Source organism: Miniopterus natalensis, chromosome 11, assembly GCF_054644295.1.
Source record: "Miniopterus natalensis isolate mMinNat1 chromosome 11, mMinNat1.hap1, whole genome shotgun sequence".
Taxonomy (NCBI): domain Eukaryota; kingdom Metazoa; phylum Chordata; class Mammalia; order Chiroptera; family Miniopteridae; genus Miniopterus; species Miniopterus natalensis.
The window spans coordinates 10,006,997-10,027,474 of NC_142091.1; the positions used below are offsets into that span (position 1 = coordinate 10,006,997).

Consider the following 20,478-nt stretch of genomic DNA (forward strand, 5'->3'; position numbering starts at 1 on the left):
TAATGAGTGAACCAGTAGAAACCAACCCAAGACTGACAAAGATACTAGCATTAGTAAACACGAACATTAAAAAGTACTATGAATTTAATCCATATGTTGAAATATTTAAGAGTGAAGATATAAAAAAGATACAAATTATATATATATTTTTTAATCCTAACCCAAGGATATGTTTTTTCTTTTTAAATGATTTTAGAGAAGGGGGAGGGAGAAAAAAAAAAAAAACATTGATGTGAGAGAAACATCGATCAGTTGCTCCCCATATAGGCCCTGACCAGGGATCAAACCCGCAACCTAGGTATGTGCCCTCATCAGGAATCAAACCTGCCACCTTTTGCTGTACGGTACCCTGCTCCAACCAACTGAGCCACTTAGCCAGAGAAAAAGATACAAATCATGTGTTAATGTAGTGGGGGGAATTCTCTCACAAAGTATATCAAATCATCAGGTTGTACAATCTAAATATCCTACAATTTTGTCAGTTGTGTCAAAATAACACTGAAAAAATTTAAAATCATAAAAAAGAGATCCAAATTAAACTTCTAAGGAGAAAAACTACAATGTCTAAGATAAAGATATTGGAATTAATTGATTAGATACTACAGAGAAAATGATTAGTGGACTTGAAGACATAGCAATGAAACAATACAAAATAAAATAGAAAAAAAAAAAATAGCACATCAGTGAGCTATGAGACATCAATTAGCATCATATAAGTGTAACTGGAGTTTCCAAAGATGAAAGTGAGGACCAAGAAACAATTATTTTGACCCTGGCTGAGTAGCTCAGTTGCTTGACCAGGGTCCTGATACACCAAGATCGCAGGTTCAGTCCTCATCAGGGCCCATACAAGAATCAACCAATAAATGCATAAATAAGTGGAACAACAAATCAGTGTTTACACACACACACATACACACACACACCTTCTCTCTCTAAAATCTGTAAAAAAAAAAAAAAAAAAAAATTTCAAATAATGGCCAAAATTTTCCGAATTTGATGAAAATGATAAACAGACAGGTCAATGAACCCCAAGCCAAAGGAATATGAAGAAAGTTACAGTAAGGCACTTCATAAATTGCTCAAAACAGCCAGAGAAAAACAGCACATTATGTACGACAGATTTCTTAAGGAAGAAGTGGAAGTGAGAAGACAGTGGAGCCACATTTTAATTTAATTATTATTTTTTCCTGAGGGTATTTTTCCTATTGATTTGAGGCAGGGAGGGAGGGAGGAAGAGGGGGAGAGAGAGAGAGGGAGAGGGAGAGAGAAACATCAGTGTTAGAAATATGGACCATTTGTCTCCCACATCTGCCCCAACAGGGGATGGGGATCAAATCCTCAGCCTAGGTATGTGCCCTGACTGGGAAACAAACCTGCTACGTTTTGGTGTGCAGGATGACACTCAACCAACTTAGCCACACTGGCCAGAGGTGGAATCACATCTTTATAGTATTCAAAGAATAAAAATTGTCAGCTTAAAATTCTATATCCAGCATAAAAATATGTATTTCAAAAATGGTGAAAAAGACTTTTTCAGACATACAAAAGCTAAAATAATTCATCACCAGCAAGCCTGCACTGTAAAAAAATATCAAGAACCCAGGTGGTGTTGCTCAGTGGTTGAGCATCAACCTAGGATCCAGGAGATTACGGTTGATTCCCGGTCAGGGCACATGCCCAGGTTGCCGTCTCAATCCCCAGTCAGGGGTGTGCAGGAGGCAGCCAATCAATGACTCTCATCATTGATGTTTCTCTCTCTCCCCTCCTTCCTCTCTCCGAAATCAAGTAATATATATTAAAATATATATCGAGTTCTTCTAGAATACCAGATGGATAAATGGGTTACACAAAGGTAAGGAGAGCTACAGAAATGGCAACTATTGAAAAAAATATGTAGTTTTTTATTTAAATCTCCTTAAAAGAAAATCTGTTTTTAACCATGCAGTGTGGGGCTTATACATATGTGAATGTAAAACATATAAACAGCACAACCTCTAGCAAATCTGGGTGCAGGAGGAAGGTAAAATATATATGAGAAATAAAACAAGTATAAAAATTTTAAAAATTAAATTAAAAAGTGAACTCTAAAGTTTTACAAAAATTATGAGAAATACTACATTTAACTCTATAACAATTAATGTGGAAACAAAAAAGGTTGGTTCTTTTAGAAAGATAGAAGGTATCCAAATTGACTCCTGAGAAAGTAGAAAACATAAATAAATAACCACAAAGGAAAATGAGAAGGGAATCAGAGTTACTTCTAAGACCCCAATAGATTCATTAATGAGTTCAACAAGTGTTCTAGAAACATAACTCCTGTATTATTATTTTTAAAATGTCTTTATTCATTTTAGAGAGTGGGAGAGGGAGAGATAGAAACACCAGTGATGTCATTGATCGGCTGCCTCCTGCACACCCCCCACTGGGGATCAAGCCCACAACCCAGGCATGTGCCCTGACCAGGCATCAAACCTCAATCGCCTGAATCCTAGGCCGATACTTAACTGCTGAGCCACACCGACTGGGCATAGCTCTTGTATTATTCAAATTTCTCTCAGGGCACTGAAAAAGATAAGCTTACCAACTCATTCTACAAAACCAGCAGAAGTGTAATTCCAAAACCAAACTAATTTTTTAAAGAAAGCCTCATAATTAAAGGTCCAATTCTTAAAAATTTGAAAAGCAAACAGAATTCTAGAGTGTATTAAATGCACAATATATTGAGATACAGTTTTAATAATAGAATGCAATAATGGTTCAGGGTTAGCAAATCTATTTTAAAATTGTCTATGTTGAATCTTTTTAAAATTTGATTATTTGTTATATGTTCCATCATCCACTCATCAAATATTTACCAAGTAGTCCTGGCTGGATGGCTCAGTTGGCTGGAGCACCATCCTGTACACCAAAAGGCTGCAGGTTTGATTCCTGGTCAGGGTACATACCTATGTTGCGGGTTCAATCTCCTGGTCAAGGCACATACAGGAGGCAACCAATTAATGTTTCTCTCCCACATCAATGTTTTTCTCTCCCCTTCCCCCTCCTCTCTCTCCAAAGTCAATAAAAACATATCCTCGGGTGAGGATTTTAAAAATTTGCCAAGTATTGTATATATGCCAGACACTGGATACTGCAAATTCAGTGAATAACATATGGTGTCTGCCTTCATGGAGCTATCTAAAGATATAAGTAAAAAGAAAATACAGTATAAAGGCTACATGCAGAGAAATACAGGGTATCGTGGAATATATAAACTGGTATTAAACATTAGGGTGCTGCTGGGAGTAATCCTGTTGCAAGGATCACCCACCCTACAATGGTGGCAGCTGATAAAGGGAACATGGGCCTGCACAACACAATCAGAAATAGAAAATGTTTACGGCTGATTGGATGGAGAGGGGCAGAGTAAAATGATGGTCACGTAACTGTGGAAAAGACGAGGTTAAATATAAACAGATTTCTTTACTGTAGTACTGGTCAGCAGCTTCGTGGTGCTGTTCCCTATCATTCTCTATGAGAAAGTCACAGTATTTGCACATTTGCCAAACATTTGATTACAGAGCGCTTATTTTGCAGAACACGACGTGAGAGTATGTCATGGAACACACTCCGGAGAATCTGCTCTCCTACAATCTCCTCCTCTTTACTCCTGTAGCTCTCAAGACCTAGGTCAATTTCCCCACCAACTATATTCAACTCTTTAGGGATGTCTTGTTCTATCCCTTTACACAGTACATTTAGTTTGGTTACTTCCAACTAGGTGAGATTAAAGTGAACCTCACAAGGTGTGCCCCAAAGCCACAGGAAAGAAAAAGATTCTTCTAAACCAGGATCACCTGTGAATTAATATGAAAGGACCTGACCCACATATAAGTGGCAGTCAAGCAGTATTAACCTTTGTTAATATCTACAAATGCTACTGAATAAATTTTCATAAGACACTTGAAAATAACAGGTTTATTGGAAACAAATTCTTCTATTAAACTGCTTGAGAAAACAAACTTTTGATCTTAATGCTCTCTATGCTGAATAGTTGAGTAGCTCTTTATCTAGACAGAAAAGGGCATGCATTTAGAAACAGAAAACATAAATGTACTTAAATTCCTAGAGACCAGGGAGATTATAGTGATTGAACAATAATACATGTGTCACTGAAAATCTGACCCTAAAATATTAAGTTCAATATATACAAAACGTGTATTTCCTAAGGTGCTCTAAAGAACTCATGTAACTTAACACTCATATAACTTTTATTCAGGCAATCACTGAATAAAAGTATGTTGCTAACTTTCTGTGTAAAAGTCTCCATAGTGACATAAAAAAAACTAAGAGCCCTGTCTGGTGTGGCTCAGTCGGTTGGGTGTCCTCCTGTCCACTGAAAGGTTGCCGGTTCAACTCCTGGTCAGGACACACACCCAGGTTGTGGGCTCGTTCCCTGGCAGGGGCATGCAGGAAGCAGCCAATCGATATTCCATTCTCACATTGATGTTTCTCTCTCCCCCTCTCCCTTCCTCTCTCTCTGAAAATTAATAAAAATATTTAAAAAAAATAAGACACACTCCTTTTTATGTTTTCAATATATTAAAAAGTAACATAGTACAAATGCTGTAGTTATTAAAAAGATTCTAAATATATCGAGGAATGAATTTATATAAACAAGTTCTACAATGAAAGGAAAACATCTCGATACATAAAAAGTTTTATTAAACAAGATTTAAAAATTTTTAAATCGGAAAATGTTTAAGACTTAACTCTCCAAATTTTTAAACAAAAAGACAATCCCATAATAAAATGTGTCCTTGCACACATGCCCTGGGCACTCTGAAAATTGAGTATTTTTAAAGTTTGAGTAATAGAGGCAGCACTTAAAGGCTTGTGAACCTTCCCCAGGCAAGTATACTTTCAGTAAACCATTTTACTATTATATCTGTGCATTTGCATTTTTGTTCTTCCTGAAAAGGGGGGGACTTACACTAACACTATTTTTAATATAAAAAATATACATTTAGAGATATTAACTTCCTGAGTGACCAGTTATTCAGTCAAACATGATTTAATGAGAAAATTCTAACATTTTAGAATGAAATAGCAAATGTAGATTTTGTATATTTACACTTGATGTCCAACTAGGGTAAAACTCAAAGCACATGTCACAGAATTTACACTCACGTTCTCTAAGTAGTTAAACAGTATGATTTATTCCCAATCTTCACCAGTAAGTTTTCTCAAATGTTAGTAAAATGAATCAATGAAATTACATTTTCTCATTAACAAAATACTACTTTAGACTACCAACTTGAGTGTTTTCTATTATATACACAAAATGTGACTCACTAATAAGCAGGTTGTTTTCTTAATAACCAGGTTCTTGCAATACAATAGATAACAGGTCATTAAAATATCTGCTTTATAATACAACCAATCCATATAATACATCCCTTCCTCAATTTGTAAAAACGATTAGGAATTGTGACACTTTCTTTTGCATAAAACCCTTTCCTCTTCATGAAGCCCTGAGGTGAAAGGTTATTAATGTAAAAATTAGAACCACAATTCTCATTTCTGTATTAGACTATACCTATAGATTTTAAAAATTTTATAAAGAAACGTGGCAACTTGTAAAACTGCTCTGTACAGTTTTAACAAAACATTCCCAGATCAACTTAATCAAAGGAGCCTAGAATGACCCTATAAAAACAATGTCCTTTGAACACTTGTTAGTTTCGAGATGAATGCCACTTTCCAGCTCTACTACTGTCTCTTCTGTTATCGTGGTCATGGCTCCAGCCATCGTGATTCCTATCTTCATAGAAGAAATCATCTCTGTTTCCTCTGTAATGATGGTCAGACCCATGATCTGAGTAACGCTGTTCGCGGCTATAGTGTCGGTCTGCTGTATAGGGATGAGAAGTCTGTCTCACTTTACGCTGTGATGACGGTGTATCTTGACGCCACTGGGAGCTTGAAGATTGATTATAACTATGATTATGTGACTGAACTGATGGGGAAAATCCTGATTGATCATGATGTGGAGAACCAAATTTCCCACCATATGACATCTGTCTCAAAACACTGTTCATCTGAAGGAAGAGAAAAAGATGGAAATGTTAACTGCAAATATTTCTACATATCAAAGCCAATGGCTAGTTGGTGAGTTAACCAAACCAATAATGACAGAAAAGCAAAATCACTCTTGCCTAGATGGATCTTAAGTTAAACATAACTAAAAGTAGTACAATACAATAGCTTCATTCATTCCACTGTACAGCTACAAACTATTTGCACATAATTAGTACTCCTTGCCCTCAAGAATACAATTTAGAAGGCAAGAAGTCATATAAAATAACTATAATATGAATCACTATGTGATGAAATTATAAGAGCCATGAGCTCAGTATCATTAGGAAAGGCTTCATGAAGGTGGGATATGATCTGGGTATTAAAAGTACGAAGGCACTATTTTAAGGAAAATATTTTGAGGGAAGTAGGCCAAGGAAAGAAAATTGCACAAACAAAAAAGAACAGGAAAACACTGAGTGAGTTCATAGAATAGCAAGTAAATGCTGGCTGAAACAGGTATCGATCTCACAAATGGTGAATGGACAGTAAGGTCAGAAAGATTTATTTGAATTATACCATGGGGGTGCCTAATAAGCAGGCTAGAGAATTCTGACTTCATCTGGCAAATGCTGAAAAGTCAAATTGCCAGGAAGATAAGCAAAACAGCTATAATGTTAAATTTGAAATGATGTGTGAGATGCACTAGTGAGGATAAAATGGAGAAAAGTGCTGACAGACTAGATGAGTGGTTCCAAAATTCTATTTGCAAATAAGTATTAGCCAATGATCATTTTCTTTAACGCCCTACAGCAAAATGAGACAAATAAATAATGTGTACATAAAAGTTGATATTCTTTTATATTGGTCTCTCAATTCTACTTTTTTCATTATTTTATTTTGTAGACCTGAGAAATTCAAAAGGCTAGAGACTGCAAGCCAAGATCGTCACTGGGGCAAAGAAAATAAAAGGAAATGAATGTAAGAAAAAGAAAACAAAAATGAAGGACTTAGGAACTGAGAGGAAACAAAGATAAAACAGCCTCATGGTGATATTATTACAGAAAAAATGGAACGTTCAAGAGGAAACTAGTTTAGAAGACTCCAGTATATTAAAGTATTAATATTAAGGATTAAAAAGAGTATATGATAAAAAATAAAAGTCACTGAACATGGGGTTGCAAGAACAGTGAATGAATTTCCAATATTTGAAACACACACACCCCACTTGTTGGAAAAAAACTAAAATGTGAAATGCAGTTCTGTCTTCAATCTTTAAATATATATTTTAGGCCAGTGAAAACTAAAATGTGTGATCAATCTACAAATATCATACTAGTCTAACTAAAATTTAAAAGTGAACTTAAAAATTATCTCAGAGATCCAAGATGGCAGCACAGTAGGTGGAGCTACACTCACCTCCTTCCAGGACAAAACTGGAATTACAACTAAATCACAGGACAATCATCCAACTGAAGACTAGCTTAAGAAAAGTCTTACATCCAAGGACTTACAGAAGAAGCCAAATTGAGACTGGTAGGAAGGGTGGAGATGTGAATAGGGCTGGCCCCACTCTCATGGGTGGTGGCTGAGATTCTGGATGGATACCTCGGCTACACAGGTTCCCCCTTAGGTGTGTGGGGTCTAAACCCCAAGCCAAGCACCCCAGCCAGAGCACCAGAGCCAGGAAGAGGTACCCACATAACACCTGGCTGTGAAAATCAGTAAGGGTTCTGTCTGCCAGGGAGAGAGAGGAGTCTACTAGAGAAATAGATGCCCTTTGTTTTTTTTTAAATATATCTTTATTGATTTCTGAGAGAGGAGGGGAGGGGGGGAGAGAGAGAGGGAGATAGAAACACCAATGATGAGTCATTGATCAGCTGCCTCCAGCAAAACCCCTGCTGGGGATCAAGCCTGAAACCGGGCATGTGCCCTGACCAGAAATCAAACTGCGATCTCCTGAATCATAGATCGATACTCAATCTCTGAGCCACACTGGTGGGCCAGGTGCCCTCTTAAAGGACCAGAACATGAAATGTCATTCATGGTCACTCACCCTGGGCTCCAGCAGAGGGAGGGGGAAGCAGACTGGAGTTGTGTGAGCAACAACTGGGACTTGTGACTCAGGAGAGCGATGAAGGGACAGCTGCCACCATACCTATGCTGAGTCATTCTCCTATACTGCAGATGCCATCTTTCTTGGGCACAGCACTCTTCTCCACATGGCATCAGCCTGGGGGACTGATAGCCCCACCCTACAGAGCTTGCACCCTGCTCAGGAGTCAGCTGCCCAGGCTGAACTGTAGAGGTCTGGGTACACTCAGGGGTATCAGTGACTGAGTTGTGTGGCTTTGAAGGGATGGCCACTCTCCCCCACTTCCCCATGAACCTGACTGGCACCTCTTCCTCACAGGAGGTTTACCAGTCCCACTCTCTGGGCTCCCAGTGGCTCTGCCCTGATAATATCTGGGCAGAATTCAGGACACACTGAGTTGTGTGGCTTTGGGACAGGGGTCACACCCTCCATCTTCCTCCAAGCCTGGCCAGCACCTCCCTCTCATGGGAGATCCACTAGCCTCATCCTTCCAAATTTCACCCTGCTAAGATCAAGCTCCAGGTAAAATTTGGGACTGAGTTGTGTGGCTCTAGGATGGGGGCCATTTTACCCTCACACACCTGAGCAGTGCAGAGCCCACCTTCACAGGGCCAAACCTTGGTCTGCTTAGGCCTGATAGACTCTGCTGGCCTAACCCTGATGACTCCCTGAAAACCCACCACATCACAAAGGTATGAGAACACCCAGCGGGTGGCAGCTAGTTGTGGCATAACTGGGACATTTGCTAAGTGGCCTCAGACCCAGCATTGGCACTGAGTCTGAACTTATATCACCACTCTGGTGAACACCACTCATCCCTACCTGGTGACTCACTGAGAACCAAACTGATGCAACTCAAGTACCAAAGGGGCTCTTTCAGCGACTGAGCCTAACAGGCAGCCAATAGGCGAAGGAAGGCAAAGGTAAATGTTGGGGTGCCTTGGGACTTTTGCTGACCTACCCCCAGGCCCAGTGCTAGTAAAAGCCAGCCTTGGTGTACAGTTTAGTCCTTCTGCACACACCCAGGCCCAGTAAAGGGAGCCACAAAATGTGGAGCACTTTGTAGCTCCAAACAGGTTGCCCAGGACCAGTGGCAGGCAGCATCGAATATTGGCCTGCACCAGAGTCCCCAGAAGGCCCCAGAACCAACACACCCAGTGGCCAACTACAGGCAGTATCATAGCAGGATCCAATTACATTCACAAGGAGCATATCCAAAGGGAGATCTCCGCAGGCACCAGATCCTGCTGAAGCAAATTCCACACTGTGTGGTCACCACCTTCACAGGAGCTCATACACTGAGGTTCATAGCCAGCCATACTGAGGATCAACCCCATGCACGAACTGGCCAATTAAAATGAAGGCTCAATTACAACAGGAAAGCCCACATAACCCACATAAAGGTAATTCCTGGAGCACCCAGCTCAAATGATCAAGGACACTGTACCTCTGGGTCCCACAGGACACTTATTATTATATAAGGCTCTGCTATCAAGACTGAAATTCATCGAAGATCTACCTAAGACATAGAAACAAACAACAAGAGACAGTGAAAAGGGGGAGACAAAGGAAAATGCCCCAAATGAAATAACAGGACAAATCTCCAGAAAAAGAGCTAAATGAAATGAAGGCAAGCAATTTACTGGATACAGAGTTCAAAATAATGATTATAAAGATGCTCAAGGAAATTAGTGAGAATGTCAACGAAGAGACATCAGGAAACATTTGACATCTTCCTTCCCAGTCACTGTGGTCAGTCTGGCTCAAATAAAATCTTTCCAAATTTGTAGAATTGGCCTTAGTCAGTGTTGCTCAGTGGTTAGAGCACTGGCCCATGCAATGAAGGGTCACAGGTTCAATTCTTGGCCCTGGTTGGGGCATGTGCTAGAGGCAACCAATCAATTTGTCTTTCACATCGATGTTTCTCTCTCTCTCTACACCCTCCTCCCTTACACTTTAAAAAAATCAGTGGAAAAAAATATCCTCAAGTGAGGATTAACAATAAACTAGAAATGTACATTTGAAACCTATATAATTTTGTTGACCAATGTACCCAATAAATTCATTTTAAAAGTTTTTTTAAAAACAGATATCAAGCATAAAAAATGACATAAAAAACATAAAAAGAACCAGCCAGAAATAAAGAATACAATATCCGAAATGGAGAAAACACTAGAAGAAATAAACAGTAGGTTGGATAAAGCAGCAGATCAAATCAATGATTTAGAATACAAGGTAGGAAAAAACACCCAGATCAGCAAGAAAGAAAAAATTTTTTTTAAAATACAGTTAATGAACCTTCTGGACAACATGAAGCATAATGACATCTGCATCATACGGGTAACAGAAAGACAAGAGAGTGAGCAAAGGATTGAGAATCCACGTGAAGCAATAATGGCTGGAAATGTTCCTAACCTGATGGAAAAAGACACCACAAGTCCGGGAAGTGCAGAGAGTCCCAAACACGATGAACCCAAAGAGTCCACACCAAGACACAGCATAATTAAAATGGCAAAGGTTAAAGACAAAGAGAGAATCTTAAAAGCAGCAAGAGAAAAGCAATTAGTTACCTACAAGGGAGCTCCCTGCCTAAGAATGTCAGCTGATTTCTTAGCAAAAAATATTTCAGGCCAGAGGGACTGGCATGAAATGTACAAAATGATGAAAAACAAAGACCTACAACCAAGGCTACTTTATCCAGCAAGGTTATCGTTTAAAATTGAAGAATAAAAAAGTTCCCAGACAAGAAAACGCTAAAGGAGTTTGTTACCACCAAGCCAGTATTGTAAGAATTGTTAAAGAGTATTCTTTAAGAAGAAGGTTGTGCCTCTATAATTTTGTTAATCAGTGTCACCCCCAATAAATTCAATAAAAAGAGAAAAAAAGAGAAGAAAAAAAAGAGGAATATAGTTAAAATAATAAAATGGAAATAAATACAAACCAATCAATAATCACTTTAAATGTAAATGGCTTAAATGCGTCAATCAAAAGACATAGGGTAGTCCTAAGGACAAGAAAACAAGATCCATATATATTGTCTACAAGAGACACACCTCAGAATGAAAGGTACACATACTAAAAAGGGATAGAGAAGATATTTCATATAAATGAAAAGGAAAAAATAGCTGGGGTAAAAAGTTATATCTGACAAAACAGACTTTAAAACAAAGGCTATATTAAGAGACAAAGAAGGACACTACATAAGGATAAAAAGAGCAAAGAGGATATAACCCTTATAAATATTTATGCAGCCAAGATAGGAGGACCTAAAGAAAATATTGATGGACATAAAGGAAGAAACTGACAGTAACACAGCAGTCATAGTAGGGATTTTAACACCCCAGTGACATCGATAGATCTTCCAGACAGAAAATCCACAAGGAAACAGCAGCCTCAAATGACACAATAGATCAGATGGATTTCATTGACATCTTCAAAGCATTTTAACACAAAGCAGCACAATATACATTCTTTTCAAGTGCAAACAGAACACTTTCTAGGATAGACCACATGTTAGGACACAAAACAAGTCTCAATAAATTTAAGAAATCCTATCAAGCATCTTCTCTGACCACAATGGTATTAAACTAGAAATCAACTACAAAAAAAACCCCAAAAAACCCTGAAAAATTCACAAAGACACGGAAGGCTAAATGATGTTACTAAACAATGAATGGGTTAACAATGAGATCAAGGAAGAAATAAGATATCTTGAAAAAAATGAAAATGAGAACACAACCACTCCAAATCTATGGGACACAACAAAAGCAGTCTTGAGAGGGAAATTCATAGTATTACAGGCCTACCTGAAGAAACAAGAAAAATCTCAAATAAACAATCTATTTCTACACTTAAAGAAATAGGAAAAGAACAAACAAAGCCCAAAGTGAGTAGAAGGAAAAAATAATAATAAAGATCAAGGCAGAAATGAAGAGTATATAAAAAAAAAAAATACAAATGATCAATGAAACCAAGAGCTCATTCTTTGAAAAGATAAACAAGACTGACAAACCTTTAATTAGACTCATCAAGAAAAAAAGAGAGAGAACCCAAATAAATAAAATCAGAAACGAAAGAGGACAAGTAACAACAACTTAAAACACAAAGAATTGTAAGAAAAAATATTACGAACAAGCAGGATGAAACAAATAAATTGCTAGAAGTATATAATCTTCCAAAACCGAATCCAGAAGAATCAGAAAATCTGAGCAGAGAGATTACAACTAATGAAATTAAAGCAGCAATCAAAACCTCACACCAGTCTGGCCAGGCATGGCACCGTGGTTGAGCATCAACCTAGGATTCAGGAGATTGGGGTTTGATTCCCAGTCAGGGCACATGCCCAGGTTGCAAGCTAGGCAGCTGATCAATGACTCTCTCATCATTGATGTTTCTATCTCTCTCTCCACCCCTCCTTTCCTCTCTCTGAAATCAATAAAGATGTTTTTTTAAAAAAAAAAACCCTCACACCTGTGACAACGGCTACCATCAATAAATCCACAAACAACAAGTGCTGGCAAAGATGTGGAGAAAAGGGAGCCCTCGTACTCTGCTGGTGGGAATTCAGGCTGCTGCAGCCACTGTGGAAAACAATATGGAGTTACCTCAAAAAATTAAAAATGGAAAACTCTTTACCCACAGATTTCACTTCTGGGAATATATCCGAAGAAACCCAAACCACTAATTCAAAAGAATATATGCACCCCTATGTTCACTGCAGCATTTTTTGTAAAAACCAACATTTGGAAGCAGCCCAAGTGCCCACCAGTAGATGAGCGAAGAAAAAAAAAAATCTGTGGTACCTTTACACAATGGAATACTACCTGACCGTAAAAAAGAAGGAAATATTACCCTTTGAGACGGCACAGATAGACCTGGGGAGTATTACAGTAAGTGAAATAAGCCAGTCAGAGAAAGACAAGTACCATATCACTTCACTTATATGTGGAATCTAATGAACAAAGTAAACTAACAAAAGAGAAACAGACTCACAGAGACAGAGAGCAGACTATCAGAGGAGAGGGGGGTTGTGGGGCTGGGTGAAAAAGATAAAGGGATTAAGAAGAAACACACACTCGCACAAAAAACAGACACAGACAACAGTATGGTAATTATGAGAGGAAAAGGGGGCTTGTGGTGGGTAGAAGAGAGTACAGTGGGGATAAATGATGATGGAAGGAGACTTGACTTGGGGTGGAGAACACACAGTGTAATATACAGACAATGTATTATAGAACTGTATACCTGAAACCTGTAATTTTATTAACCAATGTCACCCCAATAAATTCATTAAAAAAAAAAAAGAATTATCTGAACATTTTTAGTACGATTTTGTTTGGTTTTTTTAGCAACTCAAGTTGAAAAATCAGCCTACCACTGCTTGTCTCTGAAAATTTTCTGGAGAAGAGAAAGATCTCTGAATTATCTGTGGTGATGGTGTCATGTTATCCACAGTCCTTTCATATCTGCAAAAAAATACAAAAACCAACATATATAATCATTCATTCAACAAGAATTTACTACTTACCAATCATGATCAGAAACAGCTCTCAAAGGTAATAATCAACAAGACAAGGTTATCTGCTCTGATGGAGCTGGGGTAAAGGTTCCGACAATAAGACAACTTCACATCGTTATGAGTGGTATACTGAATGATGAAAGAGCAAGTAGAGGAGAGAGAGACGGGGGTTCTATTTTTGCTTGGCTGGTCAGGGATAGTCTTTCTAAACAGACATTTGAAGTTAAGAGCTGAACAACAAGGTTACCTGGAAGAAAAATATTCCAGCTGAGGGAAGAAGTAGCACAGGTTGAGCATATAGCCTATGGGCCAAATCATTTTTTGTAAAGAAAGTTTTATTGGAACATTACCATGCTCTTTTGTTTTTGTATTATCTATGTAGCGCTCAATGGCAGAGCAAGAAACTGTATGACCTGCAGTCTAAAATACTGTATCTGGGCCCTAGCCAGTTTGGCTCAGTGGTTAGTGTGTCAGCCCAAGGACTGAAGAGTCCTGGGTTCAATTTTGGCCAAGGGCACATACATCGGTTGCAAGCTTGATCCTGGGCCCCAGCCAGGGCATGTGCAGGAGACCACCAATCAATGTGTCTCTGTCTCTGTCTCTCTCTCCCCCTTCCACTCTCCCTGAAAGCAAATATCCTCAGGTGAGGATTAAAATAAAATAAAATAAAAAAATATTAACTATCTGGTCCTTTACAGAAAAAGAAAACTGTCAATCCCTGGGATAGTGCAAAGGGCTAGATGGAGAACTAAAGGATTTGATTACTCGGCCACGGTGGCTCAGTGGCTGAGCACTGACCTATGAACCACAAGGTCAGGGTTCCATTCCCCATCAGGGCACATACCCGGGGCTGCCGGCTTGATCTCCGGTAGGGGGCATGCAGGAGGCAGCCGATCGATAATTCTCTCATAATTGATGTTTCTCTCTCTCTCCCTCTCTCTGAAATCAATAAAAACGTATTTAAATGAAAACACAAGAGAAAAGGATTTGATCGATTAGATATGGCAGATGAGGGAAACAGAAGAAATTTTTAAAAGAAATCCAGATACTTAGTTTGAGCAATTAAGCAGGCATATACCAAGACAGGCGAAGGCAACAGGTTTTGAGGAGTAAGAAGTTAAGAGTTCAGTAACATAAACAGAATTTTAAGGACTTTATTCCTCACTTCCCGAAGAGAGAACTTGCTCTACAGCTAAACTCACTTAGAAAACATTAGAGCCCTAACCAGTCTTGCCCAGTGGTTAGTGTCCACCGAGGACTGACGGGTCCCAGGTTCAGTTCCGGCCAAGGGCATGTACCTGGATTGCAGGATTGATCCCAGCCCTGGTCAGGGCGCGTGTGGAGGCAACCAATCGATGTCTCTCTCACATCCATGTTTTCCTGCCCCCCCACTCTCTCTGAAAAGCAAGGGAAAAATATATCCTCAGGTGAGGATTAAGAAAAACAAAACACTGTAAATTAATTGTATTTTAAAACATGCCTTTGGAATCAAATCACCAACTGATCGTCTTACAGTTTAGATCTTTTATAGTTTTCTTAAATCAGTTATATATCTGTATGGTAAAAGGGTGAAACGTATTAATTTTACTGGTAAAAGAGTATAAAAATTACATACGCTTGCCCAGCCAGTTTGGCTCAGTGGTTAGAGCACTCACTGGTCCATGGACTGAAGGGTCCTGGGTCCGATTCCAGTGAAGGGCACCTACCTCGGGTGCAGGCTCAATCCCCAGCCATGAGGGCACATGCAAGAGGCAGCCAGGTGATGTTGTCTCTCACATCAACGTTTCTCGCTCCCCCCCCATCCTCCTTCCCCCTCCTTTCTCTCTCTCCCTTCCACACTCTCTGAAAAGCAATGGAAAAAATATCCTCGGGCAAGGGTAAAAAATAAAAAATTATATACGCTCAAGCCTTTGATTAAAATAAAGTATTTACTTACATATTTTTCCCCCACGAAATTCTGAGGACAAAGCTTTTTTCTGCACGTAAAGTACCTTTGAAGGTTCTGTAAAAGTGTGTGGAGACACTTCCAATTCCAAGGGTACTGAGAAGTATGATACAATTTGAGGGCAGGAAAGGATGCTGAGAGGGTACCTTTTTACACCACCACTTTCTTACAATGTCACTTTGCAGTACCTCTTCACACCCATCTACTTCTCTCCAGCTCCTGGCACCACCCTCACCCAAACCATCTACCCCACCCCAACACCTTCCCTGCTGCCCCGCTGCCCAAAGCTTCCTAACTGATCTTTCCATTTTCACCCCTGTCCCTCCAATCCATTCTCCCACTGCAACCAAACAACTCTTTAAAACACAAATCTAAAATAAATAAATTGAATAAAATACAAACCTGTTCCTATTACTGCCCCACAAAAAACATTTCAGTGCCTTCCACAGTTCTTAAGGTAGCATCACAAAATCCTAACTACAGCCTGTAAGCAAGACCCTACCATCCCATCTCCATCTACTTAACCAGTGTCATCTCCTACTCTCCGTTTTCCATTCATTGCGACCTAGGGGCACTGCCCCCTTTCAGGTCCTCATTCATTTCTGTCGGCTCTCCTGTTACAACTTTCTCCAAGCACTTTTGTTGTTGTTAATCCTCAACCCAGGACATTTTCCCATTGATTTTAGACAGAGTGGAAGGGAGGGAGGGAAAGAGAGAAACATCGATGTGAGAGAGAGACATTGATTGGTTACCACCCGCATGTACCCTGACCAGGGCTGGGGATCGAACCTGCAACCCAGGTATGTGCCCGTGACTAGGAATCGAACCCACTACCCTTCGCTTCAGTGCGTGGGGTGACGCTCAAACCACTGAGCCACATGGGCCAGGGCTCGAAAGCACTTTCTACTCCTTAGAGAGCTAATTATAATAAACAGGAAGTTACAAAATACGCCTCTGTCTTCATCTAGACTTCAAACTCCACTAGGCAGCACATGATAGTGGCTGGGCTTGATCATACTGCCTGGGTTTGACTCCCAGCCTGCAATTTAAGAGCAGTTCAAACTTGAGCAAGTTAACCTCCAACCCTTATTTTCTTCATATACAAGGAAGAGATAGTAATAATCCCTCCCCATAAGACTGCTGTGAGGAATAAATGCGATCATAAATACAAAAACCTGGTAAAGAACGTGACATATGACAGGTTAACTCTTTCTTGAATGAAGCCCATTATGATTGATAAATAGCTCTATAGATATACCAGGAAAAAAAACTGACCCTGGTAAAATGTCAGCCTCCCCAAAGCAAATGAAATTATTTAAGTAAATACAAATATGGTATCTTTTCTAACCCTCAGGAGCTGGAAGGGGTTTTAGAGATCATTTAACTCAACTTCTTTTCCTTACAAATGAAAGGAAAGGACCAGAGAAATGAGACTAGTCAAGGTTACATGATGGGTAGAGGCAGATCTAGAATCCAGTTCCATGAACTAGTGCAATAGCCTGTTTACTAAGATGTATTTTTAAACTGCAAGTAACCAATTAGTGGTCATAAACTAATTTAAATTTTAAAAGATAAAATAAAATGAAAATTGAGTACATTGCAAGTAATAACGGTAAGTAATGTTTTGAGACTTTGTTATACAGATGTATGTGGGTGTGGGTATGTTTTTATAAATGAACATAAATATAGTTACAGATGTATCTGTTTTAAGGGGACTGTATATAATGAATAAGTCTACAGTCTCCTTAGAACAGATACATAAATAACTATAATTCAACACAGGAAACAGTATAGCAGAAGAAGAGAGAGGTAGGAGCAATAAAAAGAAAACCAAACACTCATTATTAGTCCTGAGATCACTACCTAAGAAAATTCCTGATAAATGATTTAACAATAGGAAAGAAATATTACCTGCTAGGAGATGTGGAGGTAGGGCTTAAGTTTCCAACATGATGCTGGGAATATGGCACACTAACATCCTGTGAGGCATGGCTACTTCCTAAAATAAAATAATTTGAGAAATTCTTCTTGATAGAAAATTTAACTGGAAATTTTGCTTCCCCCACCCCAAATCACTCCAAAAAGGTAGACATAGGCTAACAGAGACTGCTTTACAGTTTCATCAGAGTGACAATTCTAAGTGTAAATTAGCAGCTATAGCCAAAACAAACAGTCCCAAATAAGGTAATAGCCCATATATAAATATCCACTCTGGCCATAATATTCTGATCCTCATACTAAATTGTAAGACCGGATACATGCAAAGGTTCATTCTCACATGATCAAGATTCAAAACTTAAAAAAGTAAATTACAGCCAGGAAAAGTTTTTTCAGAAAATAATTCTTGCTTCTTTTGGAGCATGAACCAAAACCCAAGTCTTTCTAATAATAAAGTGTATGTTCTTTTCACTAACCCAAACTGAAATTTTAAACTTGGTTTCAAAATTACAACTTTCAAAATCCATGTTGTCAGTGTTGCCCATTTTCAGGGATACTATTTACTATTCACAAAGCTTAACGTATTTTCACCCATAAAAGGTTTCTTTAAAACTGAATAATAAAATTAAAAACAAACAAAAGCAGCAAATAATCGCTCTCCTCAAATAACATCATTAAGTGAGTTACCTGATCTAAACTGAATTTTGATGGGCCTTCCAAAAAGTTTGATTCCATTAAGCAGGTTCATTGCGTAAGGAACAGACACCTCGTGTTTGAAATTCACAAATGCAAACTGCTTTGGTTTACCATCCTTATCTTTCGGAATTTTCACTTTTATTACTGGCCCAGCCTATAGACAAAGAAGAGTTTACACACCTGTAATACTTTCAACAATAAAGATTTTTAAAATGTTTAAAGAAAGTTTACAACGCAAATAAGGCAATTAAAAAAAAAAAACCACTCAAATTTTACAAAGTTTAAAAACAAAAGAAGTGTAATCAGGAAGAAACAGACACACAGATTTCCATCCCGATTAGAATAACGAGTCTACAGACACACTACTGAAGATCAATTTATTTGGGGGAAGGGAGCCCTTGAGGAGCCAGGAACGCGGCCCGATTCACGGTTCTCGGCACTTTATGACCTCACGGAGGTGACCAACACCCGTCATCTTTCCCCTCCGTGGAAATTCATGTTTATCAACCGCCGTTTTCTTGGACCAAAAACTCACTTTTGTCCGGATCCATCAAAGCTGCCAGTGGCTGGAAGTCGGAACTGGAGCCGACAGGATACTTGGAACTTTTTAAACACATTTTGATACAGATTTCAATACAGAAACACAACGACGCTACTTTTCTGCGGAGTATTTATGACTCGATCTTAAATATCTCAACGATGCGATTTTATAAGAAACTAAGAGGAAAAGAAATTCTGACAAGGAAATTGAAATGCAGTCTGTCAGACAGACCAGAGTGTCCTGAGGGGAGGAAGAGAAAAGGAGGAAGAGGAAAAACACTCCCCATGTCGTGCACCTGGAACTAATACATTGTTGTGTGTCGACTGTAATGAATGGTCCCTTTAAACAAACAGAAACATGCTCAGGAGAGACCCTACGTGTACCACGGCCCGTCAGGACCCGAATCTCCACCGCGAACGCCTCACGGGCCACCTCGGCTCCTCCCGCGGCGTGAACTAACCAGGGTTCTTTCACAGAGCGACACCACCCGGCGCCCGGCCGCGCCTCAGGCCCCCCCGGCCCACCCCAGGGTGCCCGGACCCACAGCCCGGCCGGCACCGCAGAAGCGGGGAGAGCCGTTGGGCCGGGCCCTGCGCGGTCGCCAAACGAAAGGAAGAGGCTCAGCCCCGCCGCCTACCTGGTGGAACAGCTCGAACAGCAGCTCCTCCGTCACTTTAGTTTCCAGGTTGCCCACAAAGAGGGTGCGATCCGCCTCCGCCGCCGCCGCCCCCATCTCAGCGGCGCCCCCTCCCCCAAAGGCCGAGGGGTCGTCGCCGACGCACCCACTGCGCGCGCCCCAGACCCGCGTCCTCGCCCTCCCAGGCGTCACGGACGTAAACGTCAATCACGCTCGCTCTCGCCGGCGTCGACGTGCGCTGACGGAGTGCGCATGCGCGCGAGGGGAGCGCTCGCTGAAGGCCCGCGGCTGCCAGTATGGCGGGCGGTGCGGGCGGCCTCCGTGCCCGAGGCGGGCTGGACTGACCCGTGGGGCCGCGCAGGGCCTACCCGGACCGAGGGACCCGAGGCAGACGCAGCGGGCAGCGTTTGAAGATGGCCCTAAACGACGTGTCCCTGTGCGCCGGCGATCAAGGGAACCGGGCGGCCGCCCGCCCCGCCCGCGGCGACCTCAGCCCGTCGGCCTCCGCGTGGGCGGTGGTCTCTGGAGACAGCGCGCTCGTGGCCGGGCCCGGGGGGGCCCACCCGGGGCCTCCTCCTCGGCAGGCGGCGAGGCCCGGCGCCCGGGCCGAGAGCCGGCGGGCGGCCGGCTGGAGCCCCGCACGCTCCGGGAAGAGAAGGGACCCCGGGGCGCGGAGCCGAAGCCGCCAGGGGAGATTCGCCCCGTACCCGGCGCGCGGCCCGAAGCTCGACCTGCGGCGGAGCGTCCTGCAGCGGCGGCTGGCCGCGGGCGCGCGCCCCTGGCCGCCCGCGAGCCCGCCCGCCCCGCTTAGCTTGTGAACAAGGCCTCTCTCCAACCCTCCGGTGCGACGCGGTCTTACTTATAAAGGGACGTGTTCTTATTTTCATGTGAAAGTACGTAGGCGTCCTGCTCATACCGCCGAGCACGGAGGGAAGGTTTACTGTGGCTGAGTTCGGGCGGCTTTAAGCGGCCAAAGTGAGTAGTTGAGGAAGAAAGTAGGTGATTGTTGGTCACGAACCGGCCGCCCCTCCCTGAGGCCGCCGCCGCC

The 20,478-nt window shown here is 41.0% G+C and overlaps 2 protein-coding genes across 3 annotated transcripts; one reads left to right on the forward strand and one right to left on the reverse strand.

Annotated features, from left to right (window-relative positions):
- Positions 1–3,945: 3,945 nt before the first annotated feature.
- RBM7 (RNA binding motif protein 7) lies at positions 3,946–19,541 on the reverse strand. Of its 2 annotated transcripts, none has more exons than XM_016208943.2 (5): positions 19,431–19,541; positions 18,244–18,406; positions 17,530–17,617; positions 13,530–13,620; positions 3,946–6,083 (listed from the first exon to the last, which is right to left on the reverse strand). In XM_016208943.2, the coding sequence occupies exons 1-5, from the start codon at positions 19,524–19,526 to the stop codon at positions 5,721–5,723; spliced, it is 801 nt and encodes a 266-aa protein (XP_016064429.1). In that variant the 5' UTR covers positions 19,527–19,541; the 3' UTR covers positions 3,946–5,720. The 2 variants fall into 2 exon arrangements, with proteins under 2 accessions (XP_016064429.1, XP_016064430.1); XM_016208944.2 differs by lacking the exon at positions 19,431–19,541 and adding an exon at positions 18,788–19,207.
- Positions 19,542–19,745: 204 nt separating this feature from the next.
- On the forward strand, positions 19,746–20,478 carry C11H11orf71 (chromosome 11 C11orf71 homolog). Its single transcript, XM_087821527.1, has one exon. It carries the CDS (start codon positions 19,844–19,846, stop codon positions 20,246–20,248), a length of 405 nt encoding a protein of 134 aa, XP_087677653.1. The 5' UTR covers positions 19,746–19,843; the 3' UTR covers positions 20,249–20,478.

Coding starts and splice junctions, on each gene's coding strand:
- C11H11orf71 (XM_087821527.1), top strand. CDS start 19,844: ATGGCCCTAAACGACGTGTCCCTGTGCGCCGGCGATCAAGGGAACCGG.
- RBM7 (XM_016208943.2), bottom strand. CDS start 19,526: ATGGGGGCGGCGGCGGCGGAGGCGGATCGCACCCTCTTTGTGGGCAAC. Junction 18,407..19,430: donor TGTTCGAGCTGTTCCACCAG/GTAGGCGGCGGG, acceptor CTTTGTCTATAG/GCTGGGCCAGTAATAAAAGT. Junction 6,084..13,529: donor ATTTTCAGAGACAAGCAGTG/GTAGGCTGATTT, acceptor CTCTTCCTTCAG/ATGAACAGTGTTTTGAGACA.